We start from the raw sequence: 26,915 nt of genomic DNA on the forward strand, positions 1-26,915 counted from the left end.
ACCATCTGCCGTCTCATCGGGAGCTTGCTCAGATGTTCTTGGGAGTGCATACAGCCACATGGGGGCTATACATAACTACTAAGTCACATTATGAGTTGCTGTGATGAAATTCACTCAATTTGGATCAGCCTTTGATTTCAATGTTTGTCTTCGATTTTCAGTATGATGTTGAATCCAATCTTCAGTTGTTTGGTGATTTTGGTTTGGTTGTTCAAAACACTATTTAAAAAAACAATATTTTGTTCATCAAGATCCAATGTGTGACTAAAGTGTTCCCTTATTTTTTTCTGAGCAGTGCTTACAGCCATACTGACGCTAACAAAAGAAGGCTCTGTACAGTGCTGCCAGAATAACTTAATAGACTTCCAGCTTCACAGCTGACATCTTAAAAGTGAATATGATGCAATCCCAAGCATGAATATATATATATATATATATATATATATATATATATATATATATATATATATATATATATATATATATACAACTTTTCATAGTTTGCATATTCCAGATTTTGGTTTTTCAGTCGTAATTAATTTTTCGGTAAATGTTCTTTCAATGTATTTTACAGGGCAGCATACTGGTACTGTGGCAAAAAAATCTTCTGAGAGCATACATTTAGGTCAAATGCTATCACGACTTGTTGGTAGTTGGAGAAAGCTGAAAGAGAATACTAAGCAAGTGTGCATGCTTTTAATGAATAATGTTAATTATAGCATTATCTGAAAAAGGTTTTGACATAAAAGAAGATGAATTGCTTCTTCAAGTATGTGTGCTGAGAAGTGAAGTTATGCCCTTTACACCAGTCTAGTATACAGTATAGGAATATTTTTGACTCATTACTGGAACTATGTCCTACACGTAAATTTAGTTTTTTGGAAAAGACATTTTATTCAATGTAAGCATATAATATAAAATGGTATTTTAAAATACCATTTGATTTAGTGTTCTATGTGATCTTAAACTGAACAGACTACATTATTTTTTATTACTTTTTCAAGTGAAATCAGAGGCATAATAGAATTCAAGTGTCAAACAGCAAATTCCAATCATATTTTTTTACATGTGTATAAGAGGAGGAAAGGTACCACTATTTACAAGTAAATAATAATTTTTTTTCCTAATGAATAGGTTGATTTAGATTTTTTCTTTAGGGGCAATTAATTTTTTTATAATAAGGATTTTAATTAATACATATTTTAACTGTACTGTTTCTGTATCAAGTTTTTTTTATAAAATTACAGCTTTGTATATAACTAGATTGATTACCAATTATTTTGAGCACTGGGGTGTGCCGTCTAATTGATTCTTTAATTGTTGGATCCTTTGCAGATATCTAAGTACTTACAGCCCTGGTGTTGACATCCACTCCAGCACTGGCCAGCAGAATGGCCATGTCCTCTTTTCCATGCTTAGCTGCCCAATGTAGTCCTGTCTGTTTAAATGATTTAAGAAGAGAAACAGTGGATAATTTACTGAAAGTAAGACTTCAGTTCAGACTGTGATATCTTGGAATCCACACGATCAACTTAGAAGTCTTTCATTTTCTGGCTGTGATAACCAGTGTGGACAAAGTATACTTCACAATCTCAAGACATAACATTTTTTTATAAAATTCTCTCGGAAGAAAAATACAGGATAATACATGTAGTGTATTACATGATTCAACTATCACAGAAAAATAATATGGGTTTATGTCACATAATGCGTTCTCTTAGGCTGCTGTACAAAGATATGTGTGCTGGGTAACATGATAGTCTGTACTGTTAAGCAATCCATATAAAAGGACCTTTTTGCATCCCCTGTTGTTAGCTGCATTACTAAAAAGTAGATACTCTAATAGAGTCATTTTCTTTTTTAAATGCTATGGTATCCAGACATAATAGTACCAACAATAGATACTAAGCATGATGCAACACATTAAATGCTAAAGGGCTATGTAAAATAAAAAGCAAAAACTCAACAATCACCATTACATTTGTAGAAAGCACTGCCTGGGTTCACTAGGAAAAGCAGCACAAATAATAGATTAGCTATGAAAACCTACATAGGTCCTGTCTTTACTGTGTGAATACAAACAGCTGTTGTAAAAAAAAAAAGGGGCATCAAATTTTTAAATCTCAAAAAATTACACTTTGTCTTGAACGGTTGGTGTGTTTGACATGGTCCTTCTGTATGACACAAGTAAATCTTTTTATGTTTTGAACTGTAAAAATAGTCCCAAAAGTGGCCCAGGGACACAGATACCAAAACACATTTGTTTGGAAGAGACTGGGGAGAGTTACAAACAAAACACTGAATGCTACAGTAATTTATTATGTAGCAAACAAGATTAAAGCTAGTTTAATAATCTATCTCACTCAAGACTGAGATGATTTCTATTCAAAAAATTAAGACAAGACCCCCAACTGTACTTAACACTACAACCCTTTCTTGCTATTAATAGAAAAGGAACATACTGGGTGATGGGGGGTCTGACAAAACTGGCTGTGTTCATGCACGCGTGTTTGTGTGTGTTTTGAAGGAGAAATGAGTGACATTTCCTGCGATTGAGAGAAGCTAATTACAAATCAACAAACTGAGCGTGCTCACAGCGGGGGAGGGTGTGAATGGCTGTCAAGGGAGAGGTGATTGATGATGTTAGTATGACCTGCAGATACCTAACCCCAAACCTACCACCACTCTTGTTGTCAGAAACAGGGTGGGGAAGGGATTCAAGCACCAAACAATTATCACCCCTTACATTAACTCTAAAAAGTAGATCCAGAATTACAGAAATGTTTTTTGTACATTTTACTGATCTTTTTTTCTTCCTCTCTAACTTGTTGCAATTATGCATTTCTGTTGCCCAAGCCTCCTAAAACACTACTTCATTGCCTTTTTATTCAAACACTTGCTTTGAAGTTTTCAGACTTCCAGCTTAAATATATGCTTTGGACACATGAAAGCCAACAATTCGCAATGTTTGGCATAGGTTTAGGGATGCATTGCTAGACACATAACTTGAAGACTGAATTTACAAAGTGTCTGCCATTCAAATACAATTTAATACTTATATATATTTCAGCAACATGGCTATATGTCCAATAAAAACTAGTATCATTCATCTTCATGAACTGAAAAGAGATTAGGTGATGGTTAATGGATATCAAATGTTGTGAAATCTGTTTTGATATAAATGAAGACAAAAGTAAATGGCATACTGAGCATTACAAATGTGTTAGTGACTATGCTGAAAGGTATAAAGGAGTTAAAGAATGAAACATAAAATTGATTGACATGACACAAAGATTCAAAGAGTCAAAGAAAGAAATAGAATTTAAGGAGACACAATTTCACAATGTAAATCTTGTGTCTCAGTTTATAACACAATAAACTCATAATTTTGGCTGAGCTTGGATAACAATTATGGAAAGATACTACAAATCTAACATCAAGTGAACCTCCAAGTGATAAACTGATTGATTACTCTTAGAGGAATGGGGTTCTTTTGTGTGCACATTCTACACTTCACAATTAACATATAAACTACAACAGTGACACCTCATCCAACATGTTCCTTGCAACAATGCCCATTAGGTACAAAGAACTTCCAGGTGGTAGAAAGAACTTCCAGGCAAGGCAATCAGCCAAGTCTAAACACAAATATATTAGACTAAAAAAAACAACAACAGTAAATATTCTTTTATTACAGCACTGGCTGTATTGTTAATTACATTTGGAATGAATTACACCAGTTTTCACTATTTCACCAACAATTAATAACTATAGATATGAACAAGCTAGAGTTAATCAAAACAGGGGCAAGCAACACTGATATGCATGTTTTAATTTCTGTGGCTAACCATTTTCTGAAACTGTTATTAAGGTGGATATTTAATACATTTTTCAGAGCTTTCTTAATTTTTTCTGAGTTCTCTGATATTTTTTGTACTTTGGTTATAAACCATAGATAATGTAAATATGTATTTTTATCTAATTATATTGCTTAGATTTTGATAATTTTTTATAGGTAAGATTATAAAATTGCCACAATGCAACATTGTTTGTAATGGACGTCTTCATTTTGACTAGCCAATGCTATATCTAACACAACAATTTGTTGTTGGGGGTATGGCCATAGAGTTGCCACTCATGACATCACTGGTGCCATGATAAATAAGTCTGTAATTCTCTGCTCAAGATCAAGGATAAAATAAAATAAATAAAAGAGTTTGTTTGGTGAAGGTATTTTAGGCTAAGACTTCTTGCTTCAAATTGTTAGTTCTCTGGGTTTGGAATAGTGTTTAGGGTTTGGTGTAGATAATTTTGACTTCCTGGTTTTGACACTTTGCTTTGTTTTTGACTTAGACTTCATCTCCTGATGCTCTTTTCCCTTTGGTGCTTTTTTGACTTTCCAGTTTTTCACCTGTGGCAGAACAGGTGACATTTTGGCCTAACGTTTTACATTGTTATGTAAAAATGTTGTTTTTTTGTGGTCTACTTGCTTCCACATTGGGCTAAAGGAAGTTCGAGTGGCATGTTTGCTTCTACCTCTTTCTTACACTTCTTGATACTTTGATGGTAGCACCTGAAAAATTACAGCTTTCCCATCTTTACATCCCCAAATAAGGAATGATCTGTGAAAAATGTCTTCAGAAATTACTCAATGAATCATAACTGGAATAGGAAAATACTTACAAACTGTAAAAGGGTTGAAAATAGCCAAGGTGAACTGGTCAGGATCAACAGAAACAAACCTCAGGTAGGCATGTTAACATCAATATAAAAACATAAAAGGACAGAGAGAGGAAGCATATGTGAGTTACTGCTATGATTATACACAAAAGCAATGGCAATAAATTCAATGCTTGAAAAACTACTGCATCCTGTAGTCCCAATATCAGCCTGAGAGATAATCTATAATATCAGTAGTTATCATACAAATAAAAATTATATATATAGAGAAGTGAAAATAATTCTGATACTGAACAAAACTACGCGGTACATATATGCTGATAATCAGACTTTGTTAGCCCATGAGCTAAGCTTCTGTTTTCATTATGGGTTACTTTTGAAGCAATAATACAGAAGGCTTAAAAACAGTAACATAATCTACAATGGTGTTTGTATTCCTGATCTTGTTCTTAGGATGGCAACTTTGTGTCTGGTTATCTGTTAAACCAACTTCTTAATGCTTGGTTAAATCCTGCCTTGTTTAATTGTGTCTTGTATTTAGCAGCTTATTTTGGAATTTATTGTATATGTAAATGTGCATTTAAATTTTCTAACAAGAGTTACATAAAAATATACATACATTAAGACAAAAGAAGAACAAAAACATACAAAATAAACATCAAGTGGAGCAGAAACTGAATTTTTGAAAAAAAAATTATTATAGCTATATATTTCAAAACCCAAAAAATTTACATGTTAATATGCATTACTTTTATGATTCATTCAGTTCACATTCTGAGTTTCATAAAATTTCTGGATTGTTCATTTAAGACAAAAACTAATCATGAATAGGTGTAACTAATGATTCATTATGCAAAAGAGAAGCAAATTTAGTATTGTCTAAACACCATTAAGCATTATTACAAGAATACTTTAGAAAGAAAGAAAAGGAATAAGTATTTACAGTTAGATCCGAAAGGGTGAATCATATTGTGTATAAAGCACATTTTTAAATATTTAGTAAAATACGGATCATACACTGATGGGTATAAAGAAAAGCAATTTGCTTTCTAAAAGTACTGTGTAGCACAAATACAGTGTTAAAAAATTTAGATTCTCTTTAGCACAGAAAAAAAGTTCAAAGGGACACCATTCCAGAATGGGATGTGCATTAAAAATCAATCAAATCCTCCAGCATTCTCTGCCATTTTATTTTAATGACAAAGATATCTAGTTAAGAGAGAAGCTGCTGGAAAAGCAAACAGAGATAGTTGGACTATAGAAAACAGTTCACGTGATTTTATGCTACAAATTACATGTTTGCTGGACTCCTTTGATATTTTTGTTGTTTTGTTTCTTTATTAATGAAACTAGTAATTGAACACAGTTAAAACAAGACTCAGTGAACAATAAAAGATCATCTATATAAAGTGCAATAAGAGGCAATGGAAGTGGTGTCATTTATAAAAATTTCATCATAATGCTGACAGCTTAGAAACACTATGGTTGCTGCATAGCCACCTGTCTCAAAATAAATAAATGTGACTTTCTTGATTGTTCTCAAAATGGAGTTATTCAGGTTTTATTAGAATATGATACAATATAAGTACAACTTAAGGGAAAGTAATTTTAGATTTGGTTATTAACAGTACACATAACAAAGAAGATATTATAAAAGCAGGCTAATGAACAATTTATGACTTACCCCCTGGGATAGTAGCCAAAAATGAGGAGGCAGGAGGACCAACACCCAGAAAGAACAGAAGAGATCATTAGAGCCTTACAGAAATCACTTCAGATTTAAGGAACCATGTGCAAGCAGAGGAGGGGAATCCAGCTGGCCTACAGACCTTAGAACCAAATCCTTATGAACCAGGAAAAGATCTGTTTTGTCTGTAGGTCATTTAAGACAGAAGAAGGTAGCTGCATAAGCAAAGTAAGGGAAATGATATAGAGAGAAAATACCCAAAAGCATTAGAAGTAGAAATTAAAGATGGAAAAAAGAGTGTTATCACTTTAGTGTAGTGATAGACATGGGAAGCAATGACATGACCAAACAGTAACAGAAAAAAATAAGATGAGAATTTATTAATTGATTGCCATAATACAAGATAAACCTGCTGAAAAACTGTATAAAGAGGAATCTAAGAATATCAAAGAAAAAATAACTGGTGGTAAGGAATTGGAGAAAAACATCACGATGGACCAGTAAAGCATTCATTTTTTCAAAACTGTTTAAGCAATGAAGAAAATTAGGTTATGGCATTTTTTAAGAGTACACAAGAAAAATACATGAAAATATCATTTAAAAAAAATCTAGCTATTCCCAAAGTTCCAAAACTAGCTCAATGTCCAGCCTCAAACATATTTCACAAAGCACACATTGCAAAACAGAGGAAAATAGTGTTTCTACTTTGTGCTGCTGCATGCATGTTTTCATTGGTTAAATCATATTATTATGTGATGATTCTTTAATTATGACACAAACCTCCTCTTTTATTTTACATCACTTATTATTTCTTTGTAAGTGAGGGAAGGAAGGACATACTTTTAGTGTGGTAATACTTTTATACTGCAGTCCTTATGTAGGAAAGCACATCTTTGTAGTGCACAATTCAATGATCCATCGTTATATTTATAGTAAATTCGTCTATTTTTTTTCACAAACACAACAAACACACAAAATGTTGTTTTGTGCATGTATGGGAGTGTATACTGGTTTATAAAGTTTTGCTTCCATTATTATAATCATAGGTGGTTGGGGCAGTATTTGCTATATATTTTTACTTCAGTATGTCGATAAAATGTAAGAACACATGCAACACTAAATTATTCACTCCATACAACAGACTCAAAGTATCTGCCTCTGTTTTGCTGAAGATGATAAACATACTTGAAATAATACATTCAGGCAATTAAATAAATAAACACAGAATGAGAGCAAGTGGGACAAAGGCATGGTCAAGGTGTGACCAGTTTACAAGATCTACATAATATAATTTTGCAGTTTCTAGGCCATGTCTGGAAACATGAATATAGAACAAAAATTGAAGAAGGAAAAGTGTAAGGGAGTAAAATGAAAATGAGATCAAAGTTAACAAAGAAAATAAATAGAACAAAAGGCTCAAAAAGAAACATAAAAACAAGCAAGATCAAATAAAATACATAAATAAGAACATAGTGAACATAAATAAGAACATAGTGAAGAACATAAACACTGGATAAAGTAATACAAAAGATAAGCAAAATGTACGTTAATGAAAATTAAGATACTTACAGAGGTGAAATCCTGTTTTAAAAGCACAAGACAAAAAGAAAAGAACAGTTAGTTTGACCCCATTCTCCACTCTAAAATAACTCACTGGTATAGTTCAACAGGTATATTGTTGCAGATTTGGTCTAGTGATAACCTTGAAGCTTAAACATGGTTTTAGCATACACAATTGGTAAGTAAAGACCTGATCAGACACAAAACACACATAGACTAGGTACAGCATTAAAAACCACCTGCCTAATATTATGTAGGACACGCTAGTGTTGCCAAAACAGCTCTGATGTGTTGAGGCATGGACTCCACAAGACCCCTGAAGGTGTTCTGTGGTATCTGGCACCAAGACATTAGCAGCAGATTCTTTAAGATCTTTAATCTGCGAGGTGGTTACTCTGTAGATTGGACTTATGTCTCCAGTACATCCCACCAGATGCTTGATCATATTGAGATCTGTGCAATATGGGGGCCAAGTAAACACCTTGAACTCTTTGTCATGTTTCTCAGTCTGTTCCTAATCTACGTTGTCAGTGTGGCAGGGCACATTACCTTGGTATAGAAGTCACTGCCATCAGGGAGTACCACTGCCATGAAGGAGTATACATAGTTTGCAATAATATTGATGTAGGTGGTATGTGTGTCAAAGTAACATTCACATAAATGCCAAAACCCAAGGTTTTCCAGCAGAACATTGCCCAGAGCAATGTGGGAAAAGCCTTTCGTTCACACATCAAATAGAATTAGGCGCCCATGACATTTTGCCAGTACACTGGTTGTCCTTCCTTGTCAAAGTCGATCAGATCCTTATGCTTGCCAATTTTTCTTGCTTCCAACACATCCCATAAGAACCGACTGTTCACTTGCTGCCTAATATATCCCACCCTTTCACAAGTGCCTTTGAAACAAGATAATCAATGGTATTCACTTCACCTGTGAGCAGTTTTAATGTTGTAGCTTAGTACCAGAAAATCTCAAAAACACTTTGACTAATATAACTGAAACTTGGTGACGTTATAGAAAAAAGAAAATTTGCCAACATGTGTGTTTTATTTGTTAATAGTTGTTGGTAATAAACCTCATATCCTTATCCTTGCCCATTTTTCCAGCTTCTAACACAGAAGAGCTGACTGGCTATCTATTACAGTATATTCCACCTCTTGGCAGGTGCCATTGTAAAGAGATAATCACTATTATTCACTTCATCTGTCATTGGTTTTAATGGTGTGGCTGATGTTATATAACATAATATTAACAAACTTGTTTATAGCAAATTGAAGGTTGTAGTGTGTCAGAGGCTATTCTGAAAGCACTGGGTGCAAGGCATGAATCAGCCCTGGTCATTACAATATGTGCAAACATCCACATAACCCATCTGGAATTACCCATTAACCTAATCTTTATGTCAATGGGGATGTGGGAGTACCTGGAGAAAAGCGCATGCAGAAACTCACATGAGTGTATTTAAGACAGGGCTAGCAGTTGATAGGGTTAGCTTAAATTAAAGCTTAAATATCTAATATTATTTTACCCTAAGGGATACAATTTATTAGGTTGAATATGCAATTTAGGCCAATGTCACATTACACAATTAGGTAGAGTATTATGTGACATGCCAAATTACTCCGTGATGACTTTCCAAAACAGTTTCACATTTCCAAAATAGTGCGAGCTTGCCCCTTTTTCTGACAGTCAATAAATACCAAACTGCCTGATGGAGTCAGTACCCATGTAAAAGTTTAAAGGTACTGCAAGTTCAGCCTTTTCTTATATTCTATTGTGGTATATAAAACATGAGACATTAGACAGATGCAACTTCTTTCTGTTTGTGAGGTCCAAACCACCCGCATTCATTATACTTCATCACTGCATTATATGCATTGTACTTCCCGGTATTTCACTGATTGTCGGTTTTTGCATACAACATCCCTAAGACTTAGGAAACCTGTTTGATTTTGTTAAGGCAAGTCACAAACTAGTTGTACTGTGTCACTGGGGATGTCACATGATCACTGGAGCATGCCATGACTTCCTCTAACTCATTAAGATTGTGTAAATGAAGTTTGCAACTGAAAATCTGGAAAAAGTCATGAACTGGAAAAGTCATGAAATGTGAAATGGCGTGTACAAAATTTAAAATGTGCTGCTTCATTTTAGTGTTTGTTTTTTTAGACATTTGTTAAATATTGCTAACATCAACATTTCTTTGATAAATGAACTCACCTTTTTGTGTACCAGACTTGGCTCCTGCTCTAAAAGGTGACATAACACTGGAAGCCTTCCACAGGCTGCAGAATAAATCCACTCCTTTTCCAAAGGGTCTAGCTGAGGACACACAAAAGAAGGAAATTAATCTCTGTAAACTACAACCGATGTTCCAAAGGCAGCATATGATCATATATGTCTGTCCACAGTTAGTAAATGTAGTTTATTTAGCATTTTAGCTTTAAAAAAATTTTCTGAAGAACTAAACAATGGTGACAGTAAAGTTTTAGAACAAGCAATTAAGTATTCCTACAATCATTATATACTGTGGCCTATTTGAAGAAACTGAAGTGAAGTGAATCTACTAAGTTTCTTCTGAATTACTTTATCAGGAAAAAAACACAAAGGCTAAGTAACAAACCCATAAGGCCAAGTAAAATTAGAAAAACAAGTCCAAACATCTAAGAAATATTAGTTATAATTAACAAAAGGATAATGTCAATAAATATAGTAGTACTTAATTCTAATTGTCCATTTCAAATCTCCCCACTAATTCAAAAATGTACAGGTAAAGAACTTCCCAAAAACTTGAAAAACCACAATCAACCTTCTGACCACTACTATTGGACTACCACCTTTATCCAAGGAAACACAAAACATTTAAGATATAAAAGAAATTTAACCGATTGTTTTTTTCAACTGGAGAACAGGTAGCAAGGTGAACATGGGTTTGCACCCGCGTTCTCACTGCATGGAGAGTGCTTTGAGTAGTGAGAAAAGTGCTATATAACGGTAAAGAATTATTATTATTTAATATAATTTGGTGATCTGACTTGTTAAGGTTCATACAATGCCAGTAGCAGGATTTGAATTTTAAGCCTCAGGGTTTGAAGTCCTATGTCGAAAGCAACACAATACTGCCTACACAATACTACAACACAATAATACTGCCTGTCAATAATATTAGCCTTTGGTAAATAAACAAATAATTCTCTCTTATTATAAACGAAAATCTTGAGACAAGACTTTTGCCAAGAGATTTTTTCAAGTCCCCGAGATGAGGCTTTTGTCAAGAGATTTTTTCAAGTCCTGCCCTCCTCTCAACCATTTTCAACCATGGTCCTCTCACCTCTCATCTGTGTGAATGTTTTTGTCAGACTCAGTTCCTGCACTCTCAGCTGTTATAAATTTTTATGTTTTCCTCACTTTAAGTTCCCAATAAAAGAAGACTTATTATGTCCAAATCTTATTGAAGAATTTCATCCTGAAGAGTGATCAACAGAAGAAATGAGTACATGGGCAATCCTAGCACCGAGAAACAATGAAGTCAAACGAATTAACGAGAAAATTGTTGATCAGTTGTACGGCAAATTGGTTATATGCATATCAATAGACTATGCTCAGCTGGTGGTGATGTTGTGGAAGATGAAAACATCAACTTACAATATACCATAGAATATCTACAACTGATAACACCGTCCGGTCTTGTATTGGCTGAATTACTGTTAAAAGAAGGATGTATCGTAATGTTATTGCGTAATTTATGTCTGAGTGATGGGCTATGACATAGGACAAGATTAGTTGTATTCAAAATTTGTCGAACAATTCTGACATGTAAAATTTTAACAGATGACAAGAAATGTAATGTTCCACGGACAACATTACACACCAAAGGAGATCTTGATATGCCATTCGTATTAAAACGTTTACAGAACGAAAACGTATAACGCAATGAATACCTCTAACGCAACATTAAACATAATTTTCTTTCAATTAATTACGTTTTACTAATTTTTACTGTGGTTAATTAATCCCTGTAATGTCAAATAGTTAGTTCTATTATGCATATGTAACAATTCCCATGAAAATAATAATGTTTAAATTGTACATCCGTATCTTCATACGCAAGCGGCCGATCCGCGAAGTGGCTAGCACGCAGCACCCGCCTAGGGGTTGGTGAGCGATGTGAGCATGGGGCAGAGCTCCCTAGTAAATAAATAAATAAAAACAAACTACAAATATGGTATACAGAAAAGTACAGTGGAACCTCGGTTCACGAACGTCTCGGTACATGTACAACTCGGTTTACGACCAAAAAGTTTGCCAAACTTTTGCCTCGGTTCACGACCACACACTCGGTATATGAACAAGCCAGGTTCCCTTTTGGTTTGTACATGTTCAGTCTCTCCCTGTGCATTTCTTGTGCAGCGAGCAAGAGAGAGAGCAAGAGAGCGCGGTGCACATACACACACACACAGAGGCAGCGCGAGAGAGAGGCAGCGCGAGAGACAGAGGCACACACACAGGCAGCGCGAGACAGAGAGAGCCGCGCACACACACAGGAGCACGCGCGAGAAAGGTGTGCACACACACAGGAGCGCTCTAGAGAGACACACACACAGGAGCTCCAGGCTCGCAAAAGAGAGACGCATGCACACACACACACAGGCGCGGGAGAGAGAGGCGTGCACAAACACAGGAGCGCGCTAGAGAGACACACACACAGGCGCTCCAGGCTCGCAAAAGAGAGACGCACGCACACACACACAGGCGTGAGAGAGAGAGCGAGCAAGGGACGCATAAGGTAGAGAAGGCTTGTTTTTGTTTTCAGTTCTATTTCCAGTGATCGGTTCGTAGACTGCATTGTTGCAATGTTACTTTTCTTGGTGGTTTATTAAATTACGGATTTTTCAAATGTTCATGTTTTCCCCTGTGCTTAAAACTCATTAAAAAAAGTGTTTTTAGCGAGCGGTTCCTAGCACTATAGCGCAAACTATTGCAGTGTTAGTTTTCTCTGTTGTTCAAGGTTTTCTCAGTGTTATTCAATGTTTTTACATTTAGTTTACCATTACGCTGTGCATTCTATGGTATAATTAACTATATTTGTGCTTAAAAACTAAAAAAAATATATATATACATACAGTTCGTACGGTCTGGAACGGATTAATTGTATTTACATACAATCCTATGGGAGAAATTGCTTCGGTTCATGACCAACTCGGTTTACGAACAGAGTTTTGGAACGAATTATGGTCGTGAACCGAGGTTCCACTGTACTTACTTACATAGTAGTTCTGATACATCTGATTAACAGGTGTCATTATAATAGAGACCCACTGTCTTATGAAAATTCATGGGCAAAGCCAGATAACACAGCTTGTTTAGTATACATTTGTATATTGTCAAACACGTGCGCATGGGAGGCAGCTAGAGGGCTTAAATAACAGTAGTACCATGCCAGATCAGGGAGTGGCGAGCCGCACTAACTTTCTCTCTCTGTCCTCTGTAGACTATCCTTGGGAAATCCCACTAGGTGCCAGTGCTATTGATGACATCATTTCTAGTACTGGCACTACTGATGATGTCATTTTCAGTCTCGATGCTCCGGCTGATGTCACTTCCGGTCGCGATGACATCACCTCCGGTTCCGGTCCATATGACGTCACTTCCTGTCACGGACTTTAAAGCTGCCATTTTACCAAACTAAAATCAGTTCTGTTTTGGAGTCAAAACTGTGAACATCTCAATCAATTCAAACCTTCTTGCATCCAAGGCACAATATATGGGTAGCTGCCCCAAACCTTTTGATGCCTGTGGTCTGCTTTTGTGAAAATATATATCATGCTGTGTATAATTTTTTATTTACTTATTTTTGGACTGTATTGTTGCCAGATGTTTTCAGAAGACATGTAAAAAAGAACTTCTTTGGACCTAGGTACACAATGTACTATGTGCACATGACAATAACCTTGATTTGACTTGAGAAAGGACTGACATACTGTCCTGGGCTGGAGCCTGCATCATATTATTGGCTCCTAAAGACACTGTAATAGAATAAGAGGATTTAGAAAATAATTGAAAAATCCCAGGATTGCTCTCCACCTTTCTAATGTTTATTTTTGAAGATATAAAAAGACTTTACCAGTACATACTATGCACTCAAGCAAGTAAATGTAACAATAGTGGTACTAAAATATTAGCCTGAAGAAACTGATGTTATCTGTAAATACCTCTATCTTTTAAAATGTTACACATTATACTCGTGTTCTCTGTTCGTGACATAAAATCATAATGAGTCCATTGTTCAGAACATAAAATTTAGTATTTAATTACAGGTGATAAAAATGAATTTAGAATTAAACCTGCATCTACAAATGACTTTTTAAAAAATAGTATTTTCATTCAGACCATCAATACACACAAGAGAATATATTGATTTCTTAACAGATCAACAAATATAATATCAAACTGTACATCATTCAGTTTAAGGAAGACATCTTTTGTTTTATTCAGGACCTTGAATTAAAGATACTTACTGTATCACCGGAAGACCTTATGGTCCCCATAACTTCATCTTCATGTTCATGGTGAACCTGAAAAATAGCCAAAACTGATGATCTTTGGCTGAAGTAATCACCTGCTGTCACTTATGCATAGCATCTCTACATTATCTTGTAATGAATATATAAGCTAATTTGGGATGACATTTAAAATGAAAAATAAAAAAATAAAAGGCATTTTATCAATTTTACCTAACAAACTGAATGATTTATATCCAAATTTTGTGTTTTTCATAGTTCTTTTGTCATCACTAGTTGCAACATAAACTCTTTAATGATGCAATAGGTATTTACTTTTAAGCAAGACATAGTTGTTGTCCTTCATTTTCACTTTGGTTGCTTCTCTCTGTGCTGCGTGTATGAAAGAGAGCTTTCAGAAATTATGAGAATGATCTCCAAGCCACAGTGTAGCAAAAAGAGTTCCATATAATATACAGCTACATGCATCATAAATTAGGAGAAGTCACAATTGGTTTAAAAAATTCATCCATCCATCCATCCATCCATCCATCCATCCATCCATCCATCCATTCACTTCTGCTTATCCGAGATCGGGTCGCGGGGGCAGCAGCTTGAGCAGAGATGCCCAGACTTCCCTCTCCCCGGCCACTTCTTCTAGCTCTTCCGGGGGAATCCCGAGGCATTCCCAGGCCAGCTGGGAGACATAGTTCCTCCAGAGTGTCCTGGGTCTTCCCCGGGGCCTCCTCCCGGTTGGACGTACCCAGAACACCTCACCAGGGAAGTGTCCAGGAGGCATCCTGATCAGATGCCCGAGCCACCTCATCTGACTCTCGATGCGGAGGAGCAGTGGCTCTACTCTGAGCCCCTCCCGGATACTGAGCTTCTCACCCTATCTTTAAGGGAAAGCCCAGACACCCTGCGGAGGAAACTCATTTCAGCCACTTGTATTCGCGATCTCGTTCTTTCGGTCACTACCCATAGCTCATGACCATAGGTGAGGCTAGGAACATAGATCGACTGGTAAGTTGAGAGCTTTGCCTTACGGCTCAGCTCCTTTTTCACTATGACAGACCGATGCAGAGCCCGCATCACTGCGGATGCTGCATCGATCCGCCTGTTGATCTCACGCTCCATTCTTCCCTCACTCGTGAACAAGACCCTGAGATACTTGAACTCCTCCACTTGGGGCAGGTTCTCACCCCCAACCCTGAGAGGGTACTCCACCCTTTTCCGGCTGAGGACCATGGTCTCGGATTTGGAGGTGCTGATTTCCATCAGCCTGATCACAGCCTGATGAAGCAAACAGGACAACATCATCTGCAAAAAGCAGTGACCCAATCCTGAGTCCACCAAACCGGACCCTCTCAACGCCCTGGCTGCGCCTAGAAATTTTGTTCATAAAATTTATGAACAGAATCGGTGACAAAGGGCAGCCCTGGCGGAGTCCAACTCTCATTGGAAATGGGTTCGACTTACTGCCGGCAATGGGACCAAGCTCTGACACCGGTTGTACAGGGACCGAACAGCCATTATCAGGGGGTCCGGTACCCCATAATCCTGAAGCACCCCCCACAGGATTCCCCAAGGGACACGGTCGAACACCTTTTCCAAGTCCACGAAACACATCTATACTGGTTGGGCAAACTCCCATGCACCCTCCAGGACCCTGCTAAAGGTGTAGAGCTGGTCCACTGTTCCGCGACCAGGACGAAAACCACACTGTTCATCCTGAATCCGAGGTTTGACTATCTGACGGACCCTCCTCTCCAGTACCCCCGAATAGACTTTTCCAGGGAGGCTGAGGAGTGTGATCCTTCTGTAGTTGGAACACACCCTCCGGTCCCCCTTCTTAAAGAGGGGGACCACCACCCTGGTCTGCTAATCCAGAGACACTATCCCCGATGTCCATGCGATGTTGCAAAGGCATGTCAACCAAGACAGTCCTACAACATCCAGAACCTTGAGTAACTCCGGGCGTATCTCATCTACCCCTGGGGCCCTGCCACCAAGGAGTTTTTTGACCATCTCGGTGACCTCAGTCCCAAGGATGGGGGAGCCCACCTCCGAGTCCCCAGGCTCTGCTTCCTCATTGGAAGGCATGTTAGTGGGATTGAGGAGGTCTTCGAAGTACTCCCCCCACCGACCTACAATGTCCCGAGTCGAGGTCAGCAGCGCATCATCCCTACCATATACAGTTTTTACGCTGCACTGCATCCCCTTCCTAAGACGCCGGATGGTGGACCAGAATCTCCTCGAAGCCGTCCGAAAGTCGTTCTCCATGGCCTCCCCAAACTCCTCCCATGCCCGAGTTTTTGCCTCAGCAATCACCAAAGCCGCATTCCGCTTGGCCCGCCGGTACCTATTAGCTGTCTCCAGAGTCCCACAGGACAAAAGGGTCCTGTAGGACTCCTTCTTCAGCTTGACAGCATCCCTCACCGCCGGTGTCCACCAACGGGTTCGGGGATTGCCACCACGACAGGCACCAACCACCTTACGGCCACAGGTCCGGTCAGCCACCACAACAATAGAGGCATGAAACATGGCCCATTCGGACTCAATGTCCCCCACCTCCCTCAGGACTTGGTCGAAGTTCTGCCAGAGGTGGGAGTTGAAACTACTTCTGACAAGGGACTCTGCCAGACGTTTCAAGCAGACCGTCACAACACATTTGGGCCTACCAGGCCTGACCGTTATCCTCCCCCACCATCGAAGCCAACTCACCACCAGGCGGTGATCAGTTGACAGCTCCGCCCCTTTCTTCACCCGAGTGTCTAAGACATGTGGCCGCAAGTCCGGCGACACAACCACAAAGTTGATCATCGAACTGAGGCCTAGGGTGTCCTGGTGCCAAGTGCACATATGAACACCCTTATGCTTGAACATGGTGTTCGTTATGGACAATCCATGACAAGCACAGAAATCCAATAACAAAACACCGCTTGGGTTCAGATGGGGGGGGCAATCCTCCCAATCACACCCTTCCAGGTCTCACTGTCATTGCCCACGTGAGCATTGAAGTCTCCCAGCAGTACGAGGGAGTCCCCAGAAGGTATGCCCTCTAGCACCTCCTCCAGGGACTCTAAAAAGGGTGGGTACTCCAAACTGCTGTTCGGCGCATACGCACAAACAACAGTTAGGACCCATCCCCCCACCCGAAGGTGGGTTTTAAAAATTATGAGTTTTAATTGAACATTTTAGAACACAATGAAACAAGCCTCAATAAACCATCTTATCACTTTTGCTGATCAGCATTCTCCCTGAATAGCAGCTTTGTACTTTGCTGAATCAACACAAGATTTAATTTACAAGTGACAGAACTAACGCATGCACGTTCAGCTCCCAACTTGCTGTTTCCAAGATGAAAACTGGACGTTTTTATTTGCAGTATTTATTTTACTTGTCTATATATGTCCACTTTTTTTGGGCACTTTCTGTAGTAGTTGGTTTATAGTGGCTTTGCCAAGTCCTCCTAGTTGTCAAGTCAGTCAAACTGCCATGTGTTCTTCTCTTTAAACAAATCCTATGCCGCATTTAAATTATACCATGTGCAGGCTCAAAACATAAATATGTCATACATGAAATGGACAAAATATGTAAGTCTATAGATGGTTTTCATAACCTGAGTAATGATCCATATAAATTCCTGGAAATTTTAAGGACTTTATAAGTACTGTTATTTTAGGTCTCAAAAACAGTCCAGGAAAAAAAGGATGCCTGGTCACCCTCTGGTCACGCTATATCATTCATCTATCCATCTATTTATTCATTTTTTAATTATTGTAACCAATCTACTCAATACTATTGTGAAAGAGAGGAAAAGGGCAAAATGCCATAGACTGCTGTCAGTGGCAAGGGTGGAGAACAAGGTGCTGGCCTGTAGAAGTGGGTTACAGAGGGTTCGCAGGGCAATCCTCGCAGAAGGCTTATGGAACCTATGGCATCATCATCAGGACAAGCAGGGAAAGAGTCATCAGGAATAATATGGAATAATAACACAGAAAGCTTCCTGATGGCTCTGGCTGAAGAGAGGAGAACCTTTGAGCTGCTGTAAGCCACTTGGACACAGGCTGAGGTCTGATCAGCCTCAAATGGGTCTCCTGGAAGATGGTGTATGATAGTTCTAAAGACCCGAAACACCCAGTGATGTCAATTTCTATCACTGATGATGTGTTCAAGTACAGTGGTGTGAAAAACTATTTGCCCCCTTCCTGATTTCTTATTCTTTTGCATGTTTGTCACACAAAATGTTTCTGATCATCAAACACATTTAACCATTAGTCAAATATAACACAAGTAAACACAAAATGCAGTTTGTAAATGGTGGTTTTTATTATTTAGGGAGAAAAAAAAATCCAAACCTACATGGCCCTGTGTGAAAAAGTAATTGCCCCCTGAACCTAATAACTGGTTGGGCCACCCTTAGCAGCAATAACTGCAATCAAGCGTTTGCGATAACTTGCAATGAGTCTTTTACAGCGCTCTGGAGGAATTTTGGCCCACTCATCTTTGCAAAATTGTTGTAATTCAGCTTTATTTGAGGGTTTTCTAGCATGAACCGCCTTTTTAAGGTCATGCCATAGCATCTCAATTGGATTCAGGTCAGGACTTTGACTAGGCCACTCCAAAGTCTTCATTTTGTTTTTCTTCAGCCATTCAGAGGTGGATTTGCTGGTGTGTTTTGGGTCATTGTCCTGTTGCAGCACCCAAGATCGCTTCAGCTTGAGTTGACGAACAGATGGCCGGACATTCTCCTTCAGGATTTTTTGGTAGACAGTAGAATTCATGGTTCCATCTATCACAGCAAGCCTTCCAGGTCCTGAAGCAGCAGAACAACCCCAGACCATCACACTACCACCACCATATTTTACTGTTGGTATGATGTTCTTTTTCTGAAATGCTGTGTTCCTTTTACGCCAGATGTAACTGGACATTTGCCTTCCAAAAAGTTCAACTTTTGTCTCATCAGTCCACAAGGTATTTTCCCAAAAGTCTTGGCAATCATTGAGATGTTTCTTAGCAAAATTGAGACGAGCCCTAATGTTCTTTTTGCTTAACAGTGGTTTGCGTCTTGGACATCTGCCATGCAGGCCGTTTTTGCCCAGTCTCTTTCTTATGGTGGAGTCGTGAACACTGACCTTAATTGAGGCAAGTGAGGCCTGCAGTTCTTTAGACGTTGTCCTGGGGTCTTTTGTGACCTCTTGGATGAGTCGTCTCTGCGCTCTTGGGGTAATTTTGGTCAGCCGGCCACTCCTGGGAAGGTTCACCACTGTTCCATGTTTTTGCCATTTGTGGATAATGGCTCTCACTGTGGTTTGCTGGAGTCCCAAAGCTTTAGAAATGGCTTTATAACCTTTACCAGACTGATAGATCTCAATTACTTCTGTTCTCATTTGTTCCTGAATTTCTTTGGATCTTGGCATGATGTCTAGCTTTTGAGGTGCTTTTGGTCTACTTCTCTGTGTCAGGCAGCTCCTATTTAAGTGATTTCTTGATTGAAACAGGTGTGGCAGTAATCAGGCCTGGGGGTGGCTACGGAAATTGAACTCAGGTGTGATACACCACAGTTAGGTTATTTTTTAACAAGGGGGCAATTACTTTTTCACACAGGGCCATGTAGGTTTGGATTTTTTTTCTCCCTAAATAATAAACACCATCATTTAAAAACTGCATTTTGTGTTTACTTGTGTTATATTTGACTAATGGTTAAATGTGTTTGATGATCAGAAACATTTTGTGTGACAAACATGCAAAAGAATAAGAAATCAGGAAGGGGGCAAATAGTTTTTCACACCACTGTATATGCATCAAATGATGTATCATGTAACTGAAAAGGAAAAATCAGTCATGAACATCCATCCATCCATCCATCCTCTTCCGCTTATCCGAGGTCAGGTCGCGGGGGCAGCAGCTTGAGCAGAGATGCCCAGACTTCCCTTTCCCCGGCCCCTTCTTCTAGCTCTTCCGGGAGAATCCCAAGGCGTTCCCAGGCCAGCCGAGAGACATAGTTCCTCCAGCGTGTCCTGGGTCTTCCCTGGGGCCTCCTCCCGGATGAACGTGCCCGGAATACCTCACCAGGGAGGCGTCCAGAAGGCATCCTGATCAGATGCCCAAGCCACCTCATCTGACTCCTCTCGATGCGGAGGAGCAGCGGCTCTACTCTGAGCCCCTCCTGGATGACTGAGCTTCTCACCCTGTCTTTAAGGGAAAGCCCAGACACCCTGCGGAAGAAACTCATTTCAGCCGCTTGTATTCGCGATCTCGTTCTTTCGGTCACTACCCATAGCTCATGACCATAGGTGAGGGTAGGAACATAGATCGACTGGTAAGTTGAGAGCTTTGCCTTACGGCTCAGCTCCTTTTTCACTATGACAGACCGATGCAGAGCCCGCATCACTGCGGACGCTGCATCGATCCGCCTGTTGATCTCATGCTCCATTCTTCCCTCACTCGTGAACAAGACCCCAAGATACTTGAACTCCTCCACTTGGGGCAGGATCTCACCCCCAACCCTGAGAGGGTACTCCACCCTTTTCCGGCTGAGGACCATGGTCTCGGATTTGGGGGTGCTGATTCCCATCCCAGCCGCTTCACACTGCGAACCGATCCAGAGAGAGCTGAAGATCACGGCCTGATGAAGCAAACATGAACATTCAGTCATGAACAGATTTACTCAAATCTACATGCTGTTTTTTTCCTGTTTAAGTTTTTTCTTGTCATGAATCCACTTTGGCTATATGCCCAATTCTAGTACCTTTGGAGGGGAAACAAGAATGTAGTCAGAGCAGAATTGAACTTTTTGCGGAAGTAGGCAGAAACTGGATGGAATTTTGTTGGGAGTGGCCAGAAAAAGGAAAAAACGTTTTTTTGAGTGGTATCAAAAACTCTGTGCAACGCAGACCTTTACTGCATTCTTCTCCTCCAAATCAGAAGATATGAGGCAGAAGGTATGTCTACTAATCTCTCCAGAGGGTTCAATTACGTCAGTTTCATCATTGGCATCTATGACCTTGTGAATCATCATGGCGAACACATGCTATCCTTTCTCCCCTAGGTCTTGCTCCTGCCATGTCATACCGTTATCTGCCTGCAACAACTCTTACATTTAGGCACTCATCACAAGGGTGTCAAAAGGTAATAAGTAGCAATATGATTACTCTACTTTGGAGTAAAACTGCCTGGCACTGGTTTTGGTGTTGGAAAAATGACACCACTTCTAGGAAGGTCAGTAATTACCACTAGTTTCAGGTAGACTATAACAGACAATAACAATAATAATCCTCCCAAAACCAAGAACCAACTACAAAAAAGAGAGCTTCATAACAGTGAGGCATAATAAAGACATATTAGCATTGGGATGAAAGAGCCTCAGTACTACTCTTAACATAATTCTGCTGAATAATTCTGTGGCTAAAAGAATTCACTTACAGTGTTTAATACAGTGGATGTTGTAACAAGGCACTATATAGGTGCCTGACCCGACACAGATGGACACAGAGGCACGTATGAAACAACAAGAGAGTTTATTTTTCTTCACCTGTGGGCGCACGTCTTCCCCGTGACCCACAGGCAATACTCAATCCATAAAGCACTTATAAACACACCGCCAACAATCCGTTCTGCCTTTACCACCACTCCTCCTCATGCTTAGTCTTCCTCCTCCCGACTCTCGCTCCTGAGTGGTGGTGGCTGGCCCTTTTATATCCCACCCGGAAGCATTCCAGGTGCTTGACCACTGGACCTAATTGCACTTCCGGGTGGGGCTGAAGATTTTTCCAGCCAGGCTGCTGATTCCATGCAGCTCCCCCTAGCGGCCATCCAAGCCCCCAACCAGGCTGTGGAGGACTCCATCTCCCATGGAGCCATGCGACAGGTTGGGGGATCACTGTCTACCAGGGAGGCTGCCACTAAGCGTCCCGGGGGAGGTATTGAGCTGCCCATGGTTGTTCCCCCGGAACAGATGCAGCAGGGGCGTCCCTGCTGGGCATGGGACCCGGCTGTCCGCCACAATGTACAGCATTGCTTATAATGACCATCAATTTTGTCTTGACTCATTCCTCCACCACTGGTTCCAGCAGCTTGGTAGTACATCCTATATCTAAGCCTACCTTATTAATCAAATTGTTGATTCAGTGGGTCTCTCTTGGAGTGATGGAGACCAGCCTTTTTGACATATGGACCAGCAGAATACTGAGAAAACCTTTTATGGACTGGGAGGTGGAAAATATAATAAACTTATTTACTCTATATCATAATTTGTCCAACTACTGCTAGTGCAATCTCTTGTTAGAGTGGATATTTTGTATTTTCCAGATTTACTAACAATAGATCGGGACTGTGGGCCCTCCTTGGAGTTTCTATTGTCGAGATTTACTCATTTTAAATCAGACATGTGGGTTTTCCTAGAGTTTTAATTGACCAGATTTACTAACATTATATTGGAGGTGTGGCTCTTCCTTTGAGTTTTGCTTATACAGATTTACTCACCTTTGATTGGAAAGTGCTCCACTTTGGAGTTTCGACAATCCACACACAACATGTTGTAATTTTTCACATTAAATGTTATTGGAAAACAGTTCACATTGGTTAAAACACAGGACCTAGGAATTACCACAAAATATCCTACAGACCAGTATCAGTCCACAGACTGGTGGTTTGGAAACACATTATGTAGACTACACTGACTATGCCAGAGTTATAGAACATGTAAAGAAAAAAAAACTGTTTGCTCTACCATTTCTTATACATTTCCTCTATTACTACATTAGTCATTGATGTGTATCCCCAAGTACTAGTAGAGGTTTACTACCTCCACCTCTACTTCCTGAACAGTACACTGGTTTACAAACCTTTGGGTCTGGCAAAAGTCAATAATCAGTTCATTGGTTTTGCTGAAGTTAAGTCAAAAATAATTCTATTTGCACCAAGAAACAAAGTCCTCCACCTGACTCCTATACCCTGTCTCATCCATCTTATCAATACACCCTATTAGTGCAGAATCGTCTAAGAATTTCTGCAAGCAATATGACCTGGTGTTAAATGTATATACTGTGGTGTGCAGGCTAAACAGAATAGACAGGACTATTTCTTTTGGTGATCCAGTGTTGCTCACATCTGTTACAGAAACACAGTCCTTGAGTCTCACAAAATGCAGTCTGCTACACAGATAAGTCATTATTGAGGACACCATAGACTCATCTACCTGCATATGCCTAAACTTGCTGTGTAACAAGGATGGCTAAACAGTATTGAAAGCATGTAACAAATCAAAAAACAAAATCCTCACAGTGGTGTCAGCTTGGCCCAGATGGGATTTAGCTTTGTGGAACAAATACAAAATTGCATCATCCACTCCAATCTTTCTTTGAAAAACAACCTGGAGTGGATCCAGGACTATGCTTTTGAAGAACTTTATGACACAGGACACAAGGGCCACTGGTCTGCAGTCATTATTTGAAGAGTTGCCAGCCTTCTTTGTAACTGGAACATTACTTGGTATTTTCCACAGCAGAAGTGCTTTCAGGAGCCTTAAAGGTGGCTTAAAGTTAAAGCACCCAAGTAGTGTGGTGAAAATGGCATCAGACATACAGGCACACCCCTGGGTATTCCTGCAGAGCGCTAGAATATTTTGTAACTATGGGGCAATGTAGATGCATCCAAAGTAGTGTATTTCAAGGACAGGCTGGTGACATGAGTGCCAGAATGATGAAGGAAGGACTGAATATGATACAAATGGTAATCAATGTGCAACACAGACATGCACAAAAATCTGAAGTGCATCTATTAACCCCATTTGGTCCCCAGATTTCCCCTTATGAAGCCTCTTCAGTTGTTTCCTCACTTGATGATCCATTATAGACACCCCATACTAATCATCACAAGAGGACTCATAACTGGCTATACTAGTTGAAGTGGTAGGAACTGTTGATGCAGTAGAGATGGTGGGGGGCCTGGTCATTGTAAGATGGTTGTATCAGTGGGAGTGAAGGAAAATCTATTAAAGCCATTTCAGCCACCAGGGTCAACTTCCTCACTATTGTAGTGGCAATATGTGGTCATCAAATAAGAGACTTTTAGGTGGGAGTTAGATTGGGATGATATCTTCGCGATGGCGTCAATAGTTGACATTTAAAGTTACACTATATGGACAAATGTTTGAGGATACCTGACAATCACACATATATTAGCTTATTGGACATTCCATTCCAAAACCATGGGTATTAATAAGGAGTTGTTCCTCTCTTGCAGATATAACAGCATCCACTCATTTGGGAAAGCCATCCACAAGATTTTGGAGTTTGACTGTGGGAATTTCTGTCCATTTAGCCAAAAGAGCACTTGTGAGGTAAGTTACTGATGTTGGACGAGAAGACCTGGCTCACAATCGGCATTTTAATTCATCCCAGTGGTATTCAGTTGGAAATAGGGAATCCAATGGAGCCCAGGATTCCCGGACATTTTTAATTCCCGCATTCCCATGAATGAAACTGCTGTAATTCCTGGGAAAACGGGAATGGCCAAGCTTGCATATATAGCGTGTAAAAGTGTAAAAATCGATCAAGAAATAACAGAGTTATAGTTGAAAATAATTAAGGTGGCGCCATTGCTGCAGCTTGCACTTCATCATACAACAGTTTTGAACAGCAACTTGAAATTGCAATGCATCAGTCTGTTGCATCCGCATTATCTGCGCTAAGAAACTTGCCATCACAGAATGATGACAAGAAACTGGATGCATCAGTAAAAGCTGAAATGGCGGTGTTTCAGAGCAACAGCAAGCGCGGGCGTTGTTTAGAACAAGTGTATCAGTATCTGATGATTGTGCCGCCTACTTCAGTGGAGGCAGAGCATGCTTTCTCAGCTACTGGCATACTTCTGCACGAAGGTGCGCTCTTGCTTGGACGACCGCACGATGGACACGTTAATAATAATAATAAATTACATTTATATAGTGCTTTTCTCAGTACTCAAAGCACTATCCACACAGGGAGGAACCGAACCCACAATCTTTCACAGTCTCCTTACTGCAAAGCAGCAGCACTACCACTGCGCCACCTGCGAGGACATTGTGCTTTCTATGCTCTTATTACCGCAACTAAAGATACATGTACTTATATGAGCATGAACTGCTTGTATATAAGGTTAGTCTTTTATTTGTGTCAACATATTGCAGTAGTTTTATTAAAAATAAGTGTCGGTCGTTCTAAAACCGTTCACATGTGAGATGCCCGGGAGCCCGGGATTCCCGGGAATGAAATGTGGGATTCCCGAATTCCCGGGAATGGATAAACCCATCCGGGAATGGATTCCCTAGTTGGAAATGTGATAAGGGCTCTTTACAGGCCACTCAAGGCCCACCAAACCAAAGTCATCAAACAACGTCTTTATGCACAGGGACACACTCCTACTGTATCAGAAAAGAGCCATCCACAAACTGTTGCTACAAAGTTGGAAGCACACAATTATCTAAAACATCTTTTTATGCTACAGAATTAACAGTACCATTCCCTGCAACCAATGAACCTGAAAAATAGCATGAAATCATTATCCCTCCTCAACCACACTTTACAGTAGGCACTATTCAGTCCAGAAGGTAGTTTTTCCTGGCATCCAACAAGTCCAGATTTCTCCAACAGATGGCCAGATAGTGAAGTGTGTTTCATCAAACCAGAGAACACATTTCCACTGCTCCACAGTCCAAAGGTAGCATGCTCTTCACCAATTGAGGCAACACCTTAGGCTTGTGTGTATCTGTTTGGAACCAAATTTCATGAAGTTCTGGACACATATATGCTGATGTTGTTTCTAGAGGCAGTCTGGAATTCCGCTATGAGCAATGCAACATAATATAGTTGATTTGTATATGGTATGCTCTGCACTCTGCAGTCGCAGAGTCCACAACTTCATGGCTGAGCTATTGTTGCTGCTAGACCACTTCACATTAATAACACTTACAGTTGGCCTGTTTAGATCTAGCACAGCAGAAATTTCATGTACTGACTTGTGACAAAGGTGGCATCCTATGATAGCCCCACATTTAAAGTCACTGAGCTCTTCACTATGATCCACTTTATGGCCAATGTTTATTTATAGAGATTGCATAGCTATGTGCTTGATTTTGAACACCTGTTAAAAGTGGGTGCAGCTAAAACACCATGGTTCAATAATTCAGAGGAGTATCCACATACTTTTGGCTATACTGTATAATGCATCATTAACTTTTTATTAAAATAGGTTCAACTTGTTGTTTCCACAAGTGGAAAATGACACATAATGTCATTGTTCCTTTCAGAGTCACAAGGTTGGATCAGAATGATCGTTATTAAATTGTGTTGGTAACAGAGTGACTCATTTCACTTGTAAAGTTCCTGTTTGAAGAGGGATGAATATAAACATTAATAAGGATTATATAATGTAATTTCACAGTGGGTAGCGCTGCTGCCTCGCAGTTGGGAGATCTGGGGACCTGGGTTCGATTCCCGGGTCCT

General features: G+C 39.6%; 1 protein-coding gene across 1 annotated transcript in view; it reads right to left on the reverse strand.

Moving 5' to 3' along the window:
• LOC114659393 (uncharacterized) overlaps window positions 1–26,915 on the reverse strand; it is a 73,869-nt gene that overhangs the window by 5,142 nt on the left and 41,812 nt on the right. Inside the window, exons 5-8 of the mRNA XM_051932458.1 lie at window positions 14,446–14,502; window positions 10,148–10,249; window positions 7,820–7,948; window positions 1,352–1,438 (exon numbers count right to left, since the gene is read on the reverse strand). Coding sequence (XP_051788418.1) covers window positions 1,352–1,438; window positions 7,820–7,948; window positions 10,148–10,249; window positions 14,446–14,502 — 375 coding nt within the window. The remainder of the gene's footprint in view (window positions 1–1,351; window positions 1,439–7,819; window positions 7,949–10,147; window positions 10,250–14,445; window positions 14,503–26,915) is intronic.

Source organism: Erpetoichthys calabaricus, chromosome 10 (assembly GCF_900747795.2).
Source record: "Erpetoichthys calabaricus chromosome 10, fErpCal1.3, whole genome shotgun sequence".
Taxonomy (NCBI): domain Eukaryota; kingdom Metazoa; phylum Chordata; class Cladistia; order Polypteriformes; family Polypteridae; genus Erpetoichthys; species Erpetoichthys calabaricus.